This window comes from Somniosus microcephalus, chromosome 15, assembly GCF_052327205.1.
Source record: "Somniosus microcephalus isolate GS21.2 chromosome 15, FLI_Smic_1.0, whole genome shotgun sequence".
NCBI lineage: Eukaryota > Metazoa > Chordata > Chondrichthyes > Squaliformes > Somniosidae > Somniosus > Somniosus microcephalus.
The window spans coordinates 25,251,930-25,269,777 of NC_141001.1; the positions used below are offsets into that span (position 1 = coordinate 25,251,930).

The following is a 17,848-nucleotide window of genomic DNA, read 5'->3' on the forward strand; positions in this document are numbered from 1 at the left end:
TTGGCCAATTCTTAAGACATTACAGTTCGTGATATAGGAATTCACAGGATAAAGTACTGTGTTTAGAGGTAACTGCAACTGGTTAGGTGGGTGGTTGTGGGAAGACCTTAAGGTAAGATTGTGTTAGAAACTTTTGCTTATGCTTTACCCAAACCATAGTTCACTACCATTCCTTCTTTCTATTTAAATGTCAGCTGCCGTTGATGCCGTTTCTCTATCAGACGACTTGGAGAGCGAAATATCTGAGGATTGGATGGAGGCTGTGAAGCTGCATTATGCAATGAAACATAACCATCACAAGTCGGAACTGCATCTCACCATTATTGAAGGTGCAGCGTTGGTTCAGTACTATTAAGAGCACAGTGTAAAGGAGGTGGTTACCTTGAGGAAAAAATAAATAATCACTCGGTTCTGGAGGAGCTGAGTGTTGTTTTGCTATTACTCACCATAATGAGACCCCACACAAATGAACCAATAATGTGTAGTAATGTGACCAGTGTTTACAGACCATGGACGGTGTTGTTATGCTGTGGATTACATCACTATATTGCCTGTTAATAAACTCAAAACACATTACACAAGGTAATGACCTTTCAGCATGGTACGGCCCAATTAGTCCCCCCACACCCAAACATATATAATCAGTATTTGGGATAATAGAGTCATAGAGTTATACAGCACAGAAAGAGACCCTTTGGCCCATCGTGTCTGCTCCGGCCATCAAGCCCTGTCTATTCTAATCCCATTTTCCAGCATTTGGTCCGTAGCCTTGTATGCTATGGCGTTTCAAGTGCTCATCTAAATGCTTCTTGAATGTTGTGAAGGTTCCTGCCTCTACCACCCTTTCAGGCAGTGAGTTCCAGATTCCAACCACCCTCTGAGTGAAAAAGTTTTTCCTCAAATCCCCTCTAAACCTCCTGCCCCTTACCTTGAAACTATGCCCCCTGGTTATTGACCACTCTACTAAGGAGAAAAGTTCTATTTCTATCTACCCTATCTATGCCCCTCATAATGTTGTACACCCCAATCAGGTCCCCCCTCAGCCTTCTCTGCTCTAAGGAAAACAACCCCAGCCTGTCCAGTCTCTCTTCATAGCTGAAATGCTCCAGCCCAGGTAACATCCTGGTGAATCTCCTCTGCACCCTCTCCAATGCAATCACATCCTTCCTATAGTGTGGCAACCAGAACTGCACACAGTATTCCAGCTGTGGCCTAACTAGCGTTTTGTACAGCTCCATCATAACCTCCCTGCTCTCATATTCTATGCCTCGGCTAATGAAAACAAGTATCCCATATGCCTTCTTAACCACCTTATCTACCTGTCCTGCTGCCTTCAGGGGTCTATGTACATGCACGCCAAGGTCCCTCTGATCCTCTGTCCTTCCTAGGGTCCTACCATTCATTGTGTATTCCCTTGCCTTGTTAGTCCTCCCAAAATGTATCACCTCACACTTTTCAGGGTTAAATTCCACTTGCCACTGTTCTGCCCATCTGACCAACCCATCTATATCGTCCTGTAGTCTGAGGCTTCCCTCCTCGCTATTTACCACTCCACCAATTATCGTGTCATCTGCGAACTTACTGATCATACCTCCTACATTCATATCTAAATCATTAATGTACACTACAAACAGCAAGGGACCCAGCACCGATCCCTGCGGCACACCACTGGACACAGGCTTCCAGTCACAAAAACAACCTTCGACCATCACCCTCTGCCTCCTGTCACAAAGCTAATTTTGGATCCAATGTGCCAAATTGCCCTGGATCCCATGGGCTCTTACTTTCTTGACCAGTTTCCCATGCGGGACTTTGTCAAAAGCCTTACTGAAGTCCATGTAGACTACATCAACTGCACTACCCTGAAAATTTGTGTCAGAGCCCCTGCAATCTCCCCCCTTGCCTCACACAGCAGCCTGGGATACATCTCGTCTGGGCCTGGGGATTTATCCACTATTACGCTCGCTTAAACCATTAGTACCTCCTCCCTCTCAATGCTCAAGTATATCACAATCCCCCTGCCTGATTTCTATGCCTACATCGGCCTTCTCCATAGTGTACGCAGATGCAAAATATTCATTTAAAACCTCACCTACATCTTCCGGCTCTACACACAGATTACCACTTTGGTCCCTAATGGGCCCTATTCTTTCCCTGGTTATCCTCTTGCCCTTAATATACTTATAAAACACCTTGGGATTTTCCTTTATTTTGCCCACCGGCGTTTTTTCATGCCCATCTTTGCTCTCCTAATTTCAATTTTAAGTACCCCCCTGCACTTTCTATACTCTTCTAGGGCTTCCACTGTTTTTAGTCCTTTGTACCTGCCAAAAGCCTCCCTTTTTTTCCTAATCCATTCTTGTATATCCCTTGACATCCAAGAATTTTTTTTTTAAGTTTAATTTTCTTTCCACTTTTTTAGGTTTCCCTCCATCAACATCAGTGCGCAATCCAGCATTCTCTGTCTGGCCTCTGCTCATCACATCTCCCTCCTCCCGCCATGGCTGAGATGGGGAACTTGCCATCCAGAAATTCACAGGAGCCATAATACCATGACACAGCGCATTGGTGCACAATGAGCTGTACTGTTGCGTGGATCGGTCACTCATAAAACCATCTTAAATTTCAATCATTGCTTCCAAACAGTATCTAACAGCAATAAACATTTCTGAGGCACGCCATATCAAGAACATTTTTAGGCTAATGTCTCCTTTAGTGCATGGCCTCCCGTTGTTCCAGAATAGCCGCGGATGTAGTGAAACCTTCAAACACAACCATTGGTGTTTCTGGTTTACCATTTGGGAATAGCAATGCTATGATTGGCTACTTCAGCACTGTAATTTCCCATTCCCCCACCCTTGCAGTACACAGAATGTTCATTGCAATTACTTCCCTGCTTCCATTTTCTTCCATTCCCTGGTGTCCTTGTGCAGCACGCCAGCCAATTGTGAGAGGATAGGTAAGTGTACTGACCCGACACTTCCACCAATGCTGCTCTGAACCAGGCATAAGAAATGCATAAGGGTAGCCCAGGGTTATCTCACACTTCTGATTTCCTTGGGAAAGAAAGGAAGGAAATGAGGATAGGCAGACTTGCAATTTATACAGCACCTTTCTCATCCTCAGGATGTCCCAAAGTGTTTGACAGCCAATAAATTACTTTTGAAGTGTAACCGTTGCTGTCAAACATGATTGTCAATTTGTGTGCAGCAAGGTTCCATAAACAGCAATCAGATAAGATCAGAGAGACGCAAACAGAAACAGGCCAATTGGCCTGTCAAGTCTGTGCAGGTGTTTTTCTTCACATGAGCCATCTAGTCTAATGCCATGCCCTTGCTCACTCCTCATGCATTCCTCTTTGTCAAGCAATCCTTTTTGAAAGTGCTTATGAACTCTGTTTCAACAACAGATGGCAGAGAATTACACTTTCTAACCACCCTCTGTGTAACAAAATTTGTTCTAACCACCCAGTTAAATTATTTTTCTGATTATCTTAGTATTTGAGCCTTCCCAGTACTGTGCCGCCAACCAGTGAAAACAGTCTATTATCATTTACCCTCTTATAATCCAAAAATTTAAATAAAGGAAACTACAATGGTATGAGGCGCGAGTTGGCTAGGATGGATTGGGGAACGTTACCTGAACGGTTGATGGTGGATAGGCAATGGCAAACATTTAAAGATCGCATGGATGAACTACAAAATTTGTTCATCCCTGTTTGGCATAAAAATAAAACAAAAAAGGTGACTCAACCATGGCTAACAAGGGAAATTAGGGATAGCATAAGATCCAAGGAGAGGATATATATTGGCCAGAAAAAGCCGCAAACCTGAGGATTGGAAGCAGTTTAGGATTCAGCAAAGGAGGACAAAGGGATTAATTAAGAGGAGGAAAATAGAATATGAGAGTAAGCTTGCTGGAACATAAAAACTGACTGTAAAATCTTCTATAGATATGTGAAGAGAAAAAGATTGGTAAAGTCAAGCGTAGGTCCCTTGCAGTCAGAATCAGGGGAATTTATAATGGGGAACAAAGAAATGGCAGGACAATTAAATACATATTTTGGTTCTGTCTTCACAAAGGAGGACGCAAATAACCATCCAGAGATGTCGGGGAACATAGGGCCTAATGAGAGGGAGGAATTGAAAGAAATCAGTATTTGTAGGGAAAAGTTGTTAGGGAAATTGATGGCATTGAAGGCTGATAAATCCCCAGGGCCTGATAATCTACATTCTAGGGTAATTAAGGAAGTGGCCCTAGAAATAGTAAATGCATTGCTGGTCATCTTCCAAAATTCTATAGACTCTGGAATAGTTCCCATGGATTGGAGGGTAGCTAATGTAACTCCACTATTTAAAAAAGGTGGGAGAGAGAAAACAGGGAATTATAAACTGGTAAGCCTGACATCGGTAGTGAGGAAAATGCTAGAGTCCATTATAAAAGATGTAATAGCAGAGCACTTGGAAAACAGTGACAGGATCGGACAAAGTCAACATGGATTTACAAAAGGTAAATCATGCTTGACTAATCTACTGGAATATTTTGAGGATATAACTGGCAGAATAGATGAGGGAGAACCAGTGGATGTGGTGTATTTGGACTTTCAGAAGGCTTTCGATAAGGTCCCACATAAGAGATTAGTGTGCAAAGTTAAAGCACATGGGATTGGGGGTAAGGTACTGGCTTGGATAGAGAACTGGTTGGCAGACAGGAAGCAAAGAGTTGGAATAAATGGATCTTTTTCCGAGTGGCAGGCAATGACTAGTGGGGTACCGCAGGGATCGGTGCTAGGACCCCAGCTATTCACAATATATATTAATGATCTAGATGAGGGAGCTAGATGTAATATCTCCAAGCTTGCAGATGACACAAAGCTGGGTGGGCATGTGTGCTGTGAGGAGGATGCAGAGAAACTCTAGTATGATTTGGACAGGTTGGGTAATTGGGCAGATGCATGGCAGATGCAGTATAATGTGAATAAATGCGAGGTTATCCACTTCGGTGGCAAAAACAGGAAGACAGATTATTATCTGAATGGCAATAGATTGGGAGAAGGGGAAGTGCAACAAGACCTGGGTGTCCTTGTGCACCAGTCGCTGAAGGTAAGCATGCAGGTGCAGCAGACGGTTAAGAAGGCAAATGGTATGTTGGCCTTCATAGCGAGAGGATTCGAGTACAGGAGCAAGGATGTCTTGCTGCAGTTGTACAGGGCCTTGGTGAGACCACACCTTGAGTATTGTGTGCAGTTTTGGTTGCCTTATCTGAGGAAGGATGTTCTTGCCATGGAGGGAGTGCAGCGAAGATTCACCAGACTGATACCTGGGATGGTAGGAATGATGTATGAAGAGAGATTGGGTCGATTGGGCTTATATTCGCTAGAGTTTAGAAGAATGAGAGGGGATCTCATTGAAACTTATAAAATTCTAACAGGACTAGACAGACTAGATGTAGGAAGGATGTTCCCGATGGTGGGGGAGTCCAGAACCAGGGGTCACAGTCTAAGGATAAGGGATAAGCCATTTAGGACTAAGATGAGGAGGAATTTCTTCACCCAGAGAGTGGCGAACCTGTGGAATTCTCTACCACAGAAGGCAGTTGAGGCCAACGTATTAAATATATTCAAGAAGGAGTTAGATATATTTCTTAAGGCTAAAGGGATCAAGGGATATGGGGAGAAAGCAGGGACCGGGTACTGAATTTGGATGATCAGCCATGATCTCATTAAGTGGCAGAGCGGGCTCGAGAGGCCAAATGGCCTACTCCTGCTCCTATCTTCTATGTTTCTATGAAAGGCCTCTATCAGGTCACCCTCAATCATCAGCTCCAACCTCCTGAGCCTGTTTAATTTTCCACCACAGAGATGTGGTTGCAATTGAGTCCACTTTGGCAAAGGGTATTAAAGTCACGAATTGGTGGCCCAGGACCTCACTAAGGCTGTATACCGGCACTCCAACACCCTCCAGTCCAACACGCCCTTGCCGCACCTCTTGATCCTGCCACCAACTGTCATTTGTAGCATTAAATCTTGTTTCTTTAATGTACTTAAAATACTGGTGAAATGGAGAACTTTGAAGAATCTTAGAGCCCAAAAACTTCTACCGTGCTGGTTACTATATTAGCATCTGGCTTCACTTCATACAAAGCCATCTGCAGGGGTGATAACACCCTGCTATATATACCTATGTGTTCTCATTTATTAAATCCTAAATTTGTTAGATATTAAGCAATATTATTGCCGTCAGCCCACATTCAGACTGTCTCTCTTTTCTCTTAACTTTCTCTTCTTGCTCTCCAGCCCAAAACGTAAATACGGTGGAAAATATGAACTACTGCGATGCCTACGTGGTAGGCGCCTTGGTCACAAAACTTGGGAGGGCCGAGGCTGAGACCTCCATCCAAACCAAGACCCTGCACCCAGTTTGGCAGGAGACTCTGATATTCCCAGTCTCAGAGGAACACGTGCAGGAGGGAACTTTAACATTGGCTGTCTACAGCTGTGATAAATATTCCAGGCCTAACTGTGTGGGGGAAGCTCAGCTCAACCTGTCTGATGTGGCTGTGGATGTAAGAACGGATTCCTGGATCAATCTGAAGACCCCTAAAAAGGTAGTTTTTTTTCCTTCTCCCCAGTTCAGCTTGCTCGCTGAGATTGCAATGTGCGTCATTGTGAGACCTCTGGGACCACAAACCTCTATGTAAGCAGATGCTGCAAGGCTACTCAACCTCTGAATCATTAATAGGACCAGGCAGGCAAAGAAAAAGCATTTGTAGGTTGTGGAAATGTATCTTGATTTTATGAGGACAATTTTTTAAAGGGAAAATGTATGCTATTGAATTGCCCAGTAATCCTAAATGCTATTAAAGGAGATATTTTTACGCTTACTAGTGTCTCTTAGCCACCTCTTGCTGTCTTACTTTATATGGAAAATGACAGACAGGAAAAGACCCTCTGTTCTATCCAGCCTGTCCCACATCACAATATGTACATTGGCCCTGATTAATGTCATACAGTACCTACCTTTTGTACCAGATGAGCTACGCTCCAGCCTAAAACAGATTCAGCTCTCGCTTGAAGCAATTCAGCGAATCAGCATTCTCCGCACGAGCCGATAGCCTTGAATTTTTTTCCAGTGTAAGGTGTTTTTCCCTCGACCCTATTTTGTGGTCTCTCCATGTCTTGCTCCAATCCTGGCCTAGAAGACAGGCTGCTGAGTGCTGACCTGTTCTGAGGCCTTCACCGTTCTGAAACACACTTGTAGTGAGTGCAACCCAGGGGGTGGATTATTCTCCCCTGACACTTTGTCAGGAAAGCCTGTCCTGCACTTGTCACAGCCCCAGTAACAGCATGACTTTGGATTGGGAACTCATTGGGCTCGATTTTAATAACAGATGCGGATTGAGGGCAGGCCCGCTGCTCGGCAGCTTTCAGACCCGCACCTGGCTGCCACCTCCCAGCACTTCCGATTTTGGCTTCATTGGCCTCTTTACGGCCGACATGCGGGTCCCTCCAGGCAATTGCTTGGAGGATATCAGTTTCTCACGTCTGATGACGCGTTGTTTGCATGAAAATTTAAAGGGGCCATGTCCCCTTTGCATGCACATGTCATTGGGATGGCTTGGTGCTGTGGCGTACCGATCACAGAACAGACACAATCCGCTTTCTGGTCCGTAGACTATAAATCAGGCGTCATGCCTTTAAGAAGAATCACACCTTTAAGAAACTCGATCTGCAACATAGTTAAGCCCAGAGCGGGGGAGGAGCAGTCGAAGCTGTGCACTGATGAAAGAGAGTTGTACTTTGTGTAGTCTCTGACTCCATTTTGTGTTCAGCATGCAGCCTCAACAATTAAACCTTTTCTGTTGAACCTCTCCGAATTCAGTATTTTTTGCTAGGAGTACGTAGACTCCTACATTGGTGACCCCGACGCTCAGAACGACTCCTAAGCATAACCATGGCTGACACAAACGCAGTTTCTGTGAAGCTGCCGGAGTTCTGGGAGTACCTGGCCACCGCCTGGTTCCTTCAAGCCAAATCGCAATTCCAACTCCGCGGCATCACCGCCGACGCAATGATGTACGACTACCTCCTCGCCTCCCTGGGCAGCTCCACAATCATGAAAGTCTGGACAACACTACAAAACCCTCCGGAGGAAGGCAAGTATGCACATCTCAAGGCCGCGCTCATTAAAAAATTCATAGCCTCCCAATTCTTGCGCAACTGCCACCTCCTCAACCTCCCGGGCCTCGGTGACTCCACGCCGTCAGACTTGCTCTCACACGTGCTTGCTCTGACCGACGAGAAACCGCCCGACTCCCACTTTCGCACGCTCTTTATCCGCCAACTACCTCCCAGCATCCGCCCGGCGATCGTGGCGTCCAGCCTCACGGACCTCGAGGCCCTGGCCGATGAAGCCGATAAGCTCCTGTCCGCCAGCTCCAACCACGCCGTCACCCCCGACCTGGCCTCCGCAGTGTCGGCGCGCGCTCCACCCTCTATCACGCGGCCACACAGCTCGGCCACGAGGCCCCCCAGGCCCCCACGTCCCCCAAGCCCTCTGACCCAGGGCTACTGCTACTTCCATATCCGGTTCGGCGCACGGGCACGCCACTGCAGCCATCCCTGCACGTTTCCAACCGCCCCCACACCGGCCTACACGATGGCCGTGGGGCAAGCAGGCACGCTGCTGTACGTTACGGACAGCGCCTCCGGATGCCGTCTCCTATGCGACACGGGCGCACAGCGCAGCATCATCCCCGCGTCCACCCTCGAGATCCAGTGAGGCGGCCGCGGCCCTGCGCTGGCTGCCGCCAACGGCACCGGCATCTGGACGTACGGCACCCGCACCGTCACCATCGACCTCGCAGGCCGCCACTACCACTGGGAGTTTATCACCGCCAAGGTGCTCTCCCCGCTCCTCGGTGCGGATTTCCTGTGCACCCACGGCCTGTTGGTCGACATGCCTCGGCGCCGCCTCGTGGACATGAACACCGTGTCACCTGTCCCGGGCGCCATGGCCCCCCCCAACCTGCCGAAATGGCGTGGCAGTGCCGCGCCCGCTCAACGGACGACTACTCAGCACTCCTGGCTGAGTTCCCAGCCCTCACCAACCCGACCTTCTCCGCGAAGGTTGCTAAGCACGGGGTAGAACACTTCATCCCCACCACAGGCCCACCGGTGTATGCCCACGCCCGCAGGCTGGACCCGGCCAAGCTGGACATCGCACGGGCCGAGTTTGCCACAATGGAACAGCTCGGCATCATCCGCCGCTCCAACAGCCCTTGGGCCGCCCCACTCCACATCGTCACCAAACCCGACGGGGGATGGCGCCCCTGCGGGGACTACCGGCGCCTAAACAACGCCACCATGCCGGATCGGTACCCCATACCGCACATTCAAGACTTCTCGGCTAGACTGGCCGGCCGCTCAGTCTTCCCCAAAGTCGACCTGGTGCGCGGTTACCATCAGGTGCCAGTCCACCCCGCGGACGTTCCCAAGACGGCCATAATCACCCCTTTTGGGCTATTTGAGTTCCTCCGAATGCCCTTCGGCCTCAAAAACGCGGCCCAGGCCTTCCAGTGGCTCATGGACTCGGTCCTCCGGGACCTGAAGTTCATCTTTGTCTACCTGGATGACATCCTGGTAGCTAGTTCCTCCAAGCAGGAACACATCGAGCACCTCCGCACCCTGTTCCAGCGGCTCAGTGAGCACGGGCTCATCATCAGCCCAGCCAAGTGCCAATTCGGCCTCAGCAGGATCGAATTCCTCGGCCACCACATCACGCAGGACGGAGCCATTCCCCTGCCCGCCAAGGTGCAAGCCGTCCAGCAGTTCCCCCGGCCTACCACCATCAAAGGCCTCCAGGAGTTCTTGGGGATGATCAACTTTTACAACCGCTTCATTCCCTGAGCGGCCTCCCTCATGCGGCCCCTATACGAAGCCCTCTGGGGTAAGAAAGACAGAATGGTGATCGAGTGGTCGGCGGACATGTTGACCGCTTTCGACTCAACCAAAAAGGTGCTCGCTGACGCCACCATGCTCGCTCACCCACAGCCCAACGCCAGGGTGGCCCTCACCACGGACGCCTCCGACCACATGGTCGGCGCCATGTACGAACAGTGAGTCGACGGGGCCTGGCAACCGCTGGCCTTTTTCAGCCACCAACTGCGCCCCCCGGAGGCCAAATACAGCGCCTTTGACCGCGAGCTCCTCGCACTGTACCCGGCAGTCCGCCATTTTAGATTTCTTCTGGAGGGCCGCCCCTTCACCGCGTTTGTCGACCACAAACCCCTGACATTCACGATGGCGAAATCTGCGGACCCGTGGTCAGCCAGGCAACAACGCCAGCTCGCTGCGGTGTCCGAATTCACCATGGACATCCGGCACGTTTCCGGTCGAGACAACGTGGTGGCCGACTGCCTATCCCACCCCGCCGTCCACGGCGCCCACCTGGCAGTGGACTGTGCTCAACTGGCAGCGGAGCAACGCACCGACCCCAATTTGCTCTCCACACCCACAACCCTCCCAGGGCTGCGACTGACCGACGTCGCCTGCGGCCCGTCCGCCGTCACAGTCAAATGCGACACCTCCTTGGCGCAATCCCGCCCTGTAGTCCCGGCGTCCTGGCGAAAACGGGTGTTCGACATCGTCCACGGCCTCTCACACCCCGGCACCCGCGCGTCCATTAGACTGGTGGCCAACCGATTTGTCTGGCGCGGCCTGCGCAAAGATGTGCGTGTCTGGGCCAGATCCTGCATAGCTTGCCAAAATCCACCAACACGTCAAAGCCCCACTCGAGGAGTTCACCATGCCAGATAGAAGGTTCGACCACGTCCACATCGACCTCGTCGGCCCCCTGCCGCCATCACAAGGTCACACGCACCTGCTGACAATCGTGGGCCGTACCACCCGCTGGCCCGAGGCCATTCCACTGACGTCCACCACCGACATCGCGAGGGCGTTCATCGGTACCTGGGTCGCTCGGTTCGGCGTCCCCTCCGACATGACGTCGGATAGTGGCCCGCAGTTCACCTCTGATCTGTGGGCCGCCATCGCCCGAAACCTCGGGGTGGCCGTTCACCGCACCACGGCTTACCACCCCCAAGCCAACGGACTGTGCGAGCGATTCCACAGGTCCATGAAAGCGTCCCTCCGTACCAGCCTCGAGGACGAGGCTTGGATCGACTGCCTCCCGTGGGTGCTACTCAGCCTACGCTCCGCGGTCAAGGAAGACCTGCAAGCCTCGGCGGCAGAATGCGTGTATGGTCAGCCACTGCACGTGCCCGGAGAGTTCCTGCCCACCGCCACGACCCCCTGGTCGGCTGACCAGCAACGCCGCGCTTTCGCCAACCGAGCACAACAGTTCGCTCCGGTACCCACCGGCCGGCACGGCGAACCAGCAACCCGCGTACCACCTAGCCTGCACATGGCCAAATTTGTTTTCATGCGCCATGACGCCCACCGAGGACCTCTACGGCCCCCATACGACGGACCCTACAAGGTACTCCAGACGGGGAACAAGTTCTTCCTCCTCGAAGTGGGCGGCAGAACTGACAAGGTGTCGGTCGACCGGCTCAAACTGGCGCACCTAGAGCCCAACGAACCCGTTCAAGTGGGCCAACCGCCTAAGAGCCCGATGCGTCCGACCGCACCGCTCCCGACACCAACCGCCAAGAGCCGTGCCATCAAGCCACCACGCCGGTTCGTACACTCCCTACTAGCGGATTCTGCGGGGAGCTGTGTGGCGTACCGATCACAGAACGTACACAATCCGCTTTCTGGTCCATAGACTATAAATCAGGCGTCATGCCTTTAAGAAGGATCACACCTTTAAGAAACTCGATCTGCAACATAGTTAAGCCCAGAGGAGCAGTCGAAGCTGTGCACTGATGAAAGAGAGTTGTACTTTGTGTAGTCTCTGACTCCATTTTGTTTTCAGCATGCAGCCTCAACAATTAAACCTTTTCTGTTGAACCTCTCCGAGTTCAGTATTTTTTGCTAGGAGTACGTAGACTCCTACAGTGCTGTATTATCTAGAAAGGGGAGTTGACAGCGTCTGTTCTGAGCAAAATTTAATGAATGATATTGTTGTTCATATTATTCTAGAAAGAGATTCATGATTTTTTGATATATGACTTTATGATCTGACTATGAAATGAAAAAGATGCCAGATGTGTTCCAATCATTTGCTTAGTAATATTAATGCTTTTTTCTCTTAAAGGTGCTGGGAGCTGCAGGAATGGCAGCCCCAAAAACTAAGGCTGCACCCAGGTTCAATGAGGGCTCCCTCCATGCTCTTATGGAGGGAGTTAGAGGACGTCAGAAGCTCCTCTTCCCTGGAAACGGAAGGAGGAGGCCTCCTCAGCAAACCAAGGCAGCTTGGCTGCAAATTGCTGAGGAGCTGAGCTCGAGGTCTGTGTGCAGACGCACATGGGTTTAGTGTCGAAAAAGGTTTAATGATCTGCTGAGATCACCTAAAGTGTGGCCTCTGTGTTCTGGGAAATGGAAGTTCAAGAGTGAGGGCTCAGGGTGATTTCCATGTAGAATGATGGTGGTGACACTGAGCGCACCACCGTTTATTGGACAGATAATGCCTGGGGTTTGAGACTGTTGGACTTATATTCATCTTCATGTGTCAACCACCTGTGGTTGAAGCGTTAGCTTACGCGAATCTGGCATGGCTGAGTGCATCCCTTGCCTGACGGACATCAATGTGGTCGCCTGCTGCTGGATTGGCCACATCCGGCCCCGCAAGGTGTCACTCCCCGTCCTCCTCCTCATCCTCTTCCTCTTCCTCCAAGGAGGCTGTGTGCTGAGCCACCTGTTCATCCGGCAGCACTAAGCCGCGCTGCTCTTCCTCTGAACCTGATGACCAGGATGAGAGGATGTAAATGGTTCCCGTCCTGTTGTTATAGACTTCAGTTGAGGCAAGAAGCTTGCAAGCGCACACTCAAAGTAGCCTGAAATTATTCCAATCAGTTCAAACAGCAGATGTGTGTCAGCTTGACCAGTCACAAGGTCAGTAGATTCGCAAATTCTTATCCCAAACCTCCAACAACAAAGTTGTTGCATTTGAATGCCAGACATGTTACAGGAGTGCTTTTAAAGTGCTGCACCAACAATGACTGCAGACCATGTCCTCGAGAAACTCAGCTCCTTGCAGCTGGACTGTTTCTGACAAGACGGGAAACGGGAGCCAGAGGCATGAAAATGGGAAACCACTATCAAAATAACAGTCTCTTAACTGCCTTAACTACCTGTCCCACCGGTTGGAGTTGGGTCAGTTTGGGAGCAGCTGAATAGACACTCACGAAAATCGCGTGGAGGCGGGTTGGGCGTCTGAAGCCATTTTTTCCGATTTTCGCAGCTGACCCGCCTCCAAATCCGCCTCCTCGGCTATTAAAACCGAGCCCATTATCTCGTCGATTGGGTGAAGAGTGTGCAGGAATCATATGGGTTTTAAATATTCAGCTGGAGACAATAAATCTACTTTTATGACGCTTAATTAGATTTTTAGCTTTTGCTCAGTGCATAAAATCACCCTTTCAATAACTGCTTAAAAATAATGGAGAATAATAAAATCTTGCCCTGGGCATATGGGACCTGTAAATATGTTTTTCCCTCTTTCTCTAACTAGGACTGATGAGAACCCAATTAGCTTGTGTTCACTTGCATGTGGTTCTGAAGTGTTTATGGGTCCCAGAGGTAAAGCCAGAAGCTATAAGAAAAGGTCTGTTCAGCTTTCAAATTATAGGGCAGTTCAGTGCCAGGAAATTCAATCGAAGATTGAATAAATGTAGCTCTAGTGAGCTGCCCAATCTATATTCAGCACATTACATTGGAATTACAATGTGATTTTTGTCTTAATGTACCTGAGCAAATTGTTCTGACAAGAGAAGAAACTGCTCTGGGAAGCAGATAGTGCTGGTGATGGAGAATTTTTCGAGGATTGTCACCAGTGACTTGTTTTCCAGGACTCAGTAGCGTCGCCTGGTGAGATCTTGCTTTCCATCAACTACCTCCCGGCTGCTAACCGTCTGATTGTTGTTGTTATGAAGGCACGGCACTTAAACTCAGATAAGCTGAAAGATCTGATAGGTAAAGGAGCAATCAACTCATAGACATGCATGTGTAAATTACTTTTAAAACAATTTTTTGTTTGCTACGTTATTCAAGCATTTGTCCATTTGTCCCTTGTGTAAAGCTCCCTGCGCCATGTAATGTCCTCCGACTGAGGTGATTATAAGCAGTCTGCTACCAGGTACCTTGGAGGTTCCTCCAATGGTGACCTCATGAGTGCCTCTTCAGATGTGGCCTCTGCCTGCTGCCTCTTCAGGTAGTTCCCGCTTAGATGCAAACCTAAGTCATACCATTGCCATAACACCACGTGCCATCACATTGGCTTCACTGCCCAACCTTCCAGAGTTTCAGAATACACCTATTCCCCCACCCAACTTTGTTATATCTCTCCAATAAAGGCTGCAGCTGCTTCATAATCTCAGATGCCTCACCATCTGCCATCAGCACTACTCTGAGGTTGGCTTATGGGAGCCAAGCTTGTTGTGAGGTAGAGCAGGCAGAAGCATTTTACCTCCCTCAAGGTGGAGTGCACCATGTCTACGTCTGAGAACTGACAGAAGATACTCTGGTTGCTTTTGGCAGATCAGAGTGGTGGGTAGCCCTAAGGATCAGACCTGAAAGCACCCAGCCATATGTCTAATCCTAATGTTGCTGAGTTAGGGGGCCATTCCATTTTGAACACATTTGCAGAAGGTAATGCTGACAACTGCTGCTGCATTATTAATCCTCTGTGCATTTGACCATTTCTCATTTTGTGTGTACTGTGTTTCTAACTTGCCAACAGGGCCCTGTTATAAAATAGCTCTTACTCTCTATCAACAGATTAAATAAATTGGTACAGGGAAGCTCAAACATTTCCACCCAGCAACAGCATAAACCAAATGCAGTACATGCAGAAATTCAATTAGGGCAGAATACACAAGAATTAAAGTACATCCCCTCAGTAATTTTGGAAAATTAAATGAGTGTTGTAATGTTGGCTGGTAGCACTCTTGGCCCTAGTTGTGGGTTTTAACTCTGCCCCAGGACTTGAGTGCACAATCAAGGGCAATACTCCATTGCAATACTGAGACAGCACTGCATTGTCAGAGGTCTTGTCTTTCGCATGAGGTGCCCTTTGTATGAGACCCTGTCTGCCAGTTAAGGTGCATGTTAAAAGTTGTAGGGTTGGTATTTGAAGGATGAGATCAAATAGGCCAAAGGGTCTGAACCTATCTTGTGAATGACGTATGTGCTCACCCAGGATAGGGGCAACAGTTCTGGGAACTGGCACATCTTTTCCACTTCCTACTTCTGGTGTTAGGTTCGTTGTCAGATGTATTGCACCCAGATTCAGAGTAAGGTTCCATCGGCTCTGTGCCACTGACACGCCTTAGCCCAATTTAGAAGATTGCTTCTGTAACATTTTGGTCCCTGTGACCTCTTGAAGTGAAATTATCACTCTACTTTCAATTAGTGTTATATTACTATAACTGCACACTAGGGATTGGGTTGGTACTGCCCCAAACTCACTTCACTTGGGAGATATACAGGCAGCAGAGGGAGGTGACTTTTGACCCATTAAAGAAAGACTTGCATTTCTATAGCACTTTTCATAAATTCAGGACATCTTATAGTGATTTACAGCCAATGAAATACTTTTGAAGTGCAGTCACTGTTGCAATGTAGGAAACACATCTCTATATATATATAAACCGGTCCATCCGTCTCTCTGTCTGTCTGTCTGTCTGTCTGTTTGTCTTTCTGACTGTCCGGCTATACAATCAAAAGTTATAGAGCGTACCTACACATATGTTATATCAAAAGAAAGCTTATCATTAGGGGACTCTAATAGGCATATTTACTTTTTGGTCAGACAAAAATTGTTAGGACAGTATACAATAAAGGTTCAAAAAACGGCAACATTCCGCTCATTAGCATTGAGTGACGTGATGGTTGACCAATTGTACAGGGGATTAACCTGATGATTGACCAATCGGTGCATCACGGGGGGCGTTTCATTGCATGTGTGGGCGGGCCTAATCCTTCTGAGCTGAGGTGACTGGCCGCCATCTTGATTCCTAACTATTCATTTATTTTTCCCACTTTCTGCATGTTTATTTTCAAATCTAGATTTTAAAACACTATTAAATTGTTCTTAAAAAAAGTTAATTAATTTGTAAATATTTTCTCTAACCGCATTAATTTTACTACCTTTCACCCTTTTTTTTCCCCTCTTGACTCGCTACCTCCGCCGGGCGCCGCAACCTTCCAGGGTTACCCCGCCTGCAGGCCTCGAAGCCTCGGCCTCTCCTCCCCAGCCGCGCCCGAGCTAGGCACCTCCCATCCCACTCAACAAGCGGCCCGCGATCACCGCCATCTTTGTAAAGGCTGGCGGGGCGGCCCTGAGCCGAGCGTAACCACCGCCGCCATCTTTGTAAAGGCTGGCGGGGCGGTACGGAGCTCCGCGGAGCCATCGCCGGCGCTGGGCTCGGGTGCTTTGTGGCCTGCGGCCGAACGGCGGCTGCAAAGCTCGGGCTGCTGGGCTCGGCTGGGCCATGTCAGCGCAGGTGCCCGAGGACCCAGGGCCTAGCCTTCTCCAACCGCCGCCGGCAGCACAACTCTCAACAGTGGCAGAGGGGAGAGGGTCTGCTGGCTCCTCCCCTCCCTTTCCCCCCCCTTCCCCCCACACCCCCTTCCTCCCACAAAGCCCCCCTCCCAAACTCCCCCTTCCCCCCTCCACCCCTTCCCCACCCTTCACCCCTCCACCCCCCCGTTCCCCTCCCCCTCCCTTCCTTCCCCTCCCCCTCCCCCCCTTCCCCTCCCCTTCGCCCCCTCCCTTCCCTTCCCTTCCCCCTCCCCTCCCCCTCCCTTCCCCCCTCCCCGTCCCCCCTCCCCCTCCCTTCCCCCTTCCCTTCCCCCCTCCCCCCTTCCCTTCCCCCCCTCCCCCTCCCTTCCCCCCTCCCCCCTCCCTTCCCCCCTCCCCCCTTCCCTTCCCCCTTCCCTCCTCCCGCCTTCCCTTCCCCCCCTCCCCCCTTCCCCCCATATTCCACCCATTCCCTCCCCCTTCCCCCCACCCCTTTCCCTTCCCCTTTCCCCCCCACCCCTTTCCCTTCCCTCCTTCACCCCCCCCACCCCTTTCCCCCCACCCCTTTCCCCTTTCTCTCCTTCCCTCTCTCTCTCCTTCCCTCTCTGTCTCTCTCTCTCCTTCCATCTGTCTCTGTCTCTCTCTCCCTCTCTGTCTCTCTCTCCCTCTCTCTCTCTGTCTCTCTCTCCCTCTCTCTCTCTGTCTCTCTCTCCCTCTCTCTGTCTCTCTCTCCCTCTCTCTCTGTCTCTCTCTCTTCCCCCCCAGTCTCTCTCTCCCCCCAGTCTCTCTCTCTCTCCCCCAGTCTCTCTCTCTCTCCCCCCCCAGTCTCTCTCTCCCCCCCAGTCTCTCTCTCCCTCCCCCCAGTCTCTCTCTCTCTTCCCCCCAGTCTCTCTCTCTCTCTCTCTCCCCCCCAGCCCCCGTCTCTCTCTACTCCCCCCCCAGCCCCCGTCTCTCTCTACTCCCCCCAGTCTCTCTCTTCCAACTCTCTCTCTCTCTCTTCCAACAACAACATGCCCTCAAAAAACCCTCGGCACCGCCGGGCACTCCAGCTAGTAGAATCATAAAATAGTATAGCACAGAAGGCCATTTGGCCCATTGAGTCTGCAATGGCTCTTTCGAAGAACAATCCAAATAGTCCTTCTCCCCTGCTCTTTCCCCATATCCCTGCATTTTTTGTCCTTCAAGTACTTCTCCAATTCCCTTTT

The 17,848-nt window shown here is 50.0% G+C and overlaps 1 protein-coding gene across 1 annotated transcript in view; it reads left to right on the top strand.

Annotated features, from left to right (window-relative positions):
* The window catches only part of syt13 (synaptotagmin XIII), a 91,133-nt gene that overhangs the window by 62,366 nt on the left and 10,919 nt on the right, over positions 1-17,848 (top strand). The window contains exons 3-5 of the mRNA XM_086007563.1: positions 195-329; positions 6,296-6,606; positions 13,972-14,095. Of these exons, the coding sequence (XP_085863689.1) occupies positions 195-329; positions 6,296-6,606; positions 13,972-14,095 (570 nt within the window). The remainder of the gene's footprint in view (positions 1-194; positions 330-6,295; positions 6,607-13,971; positions 14,096-17,848) is intronic.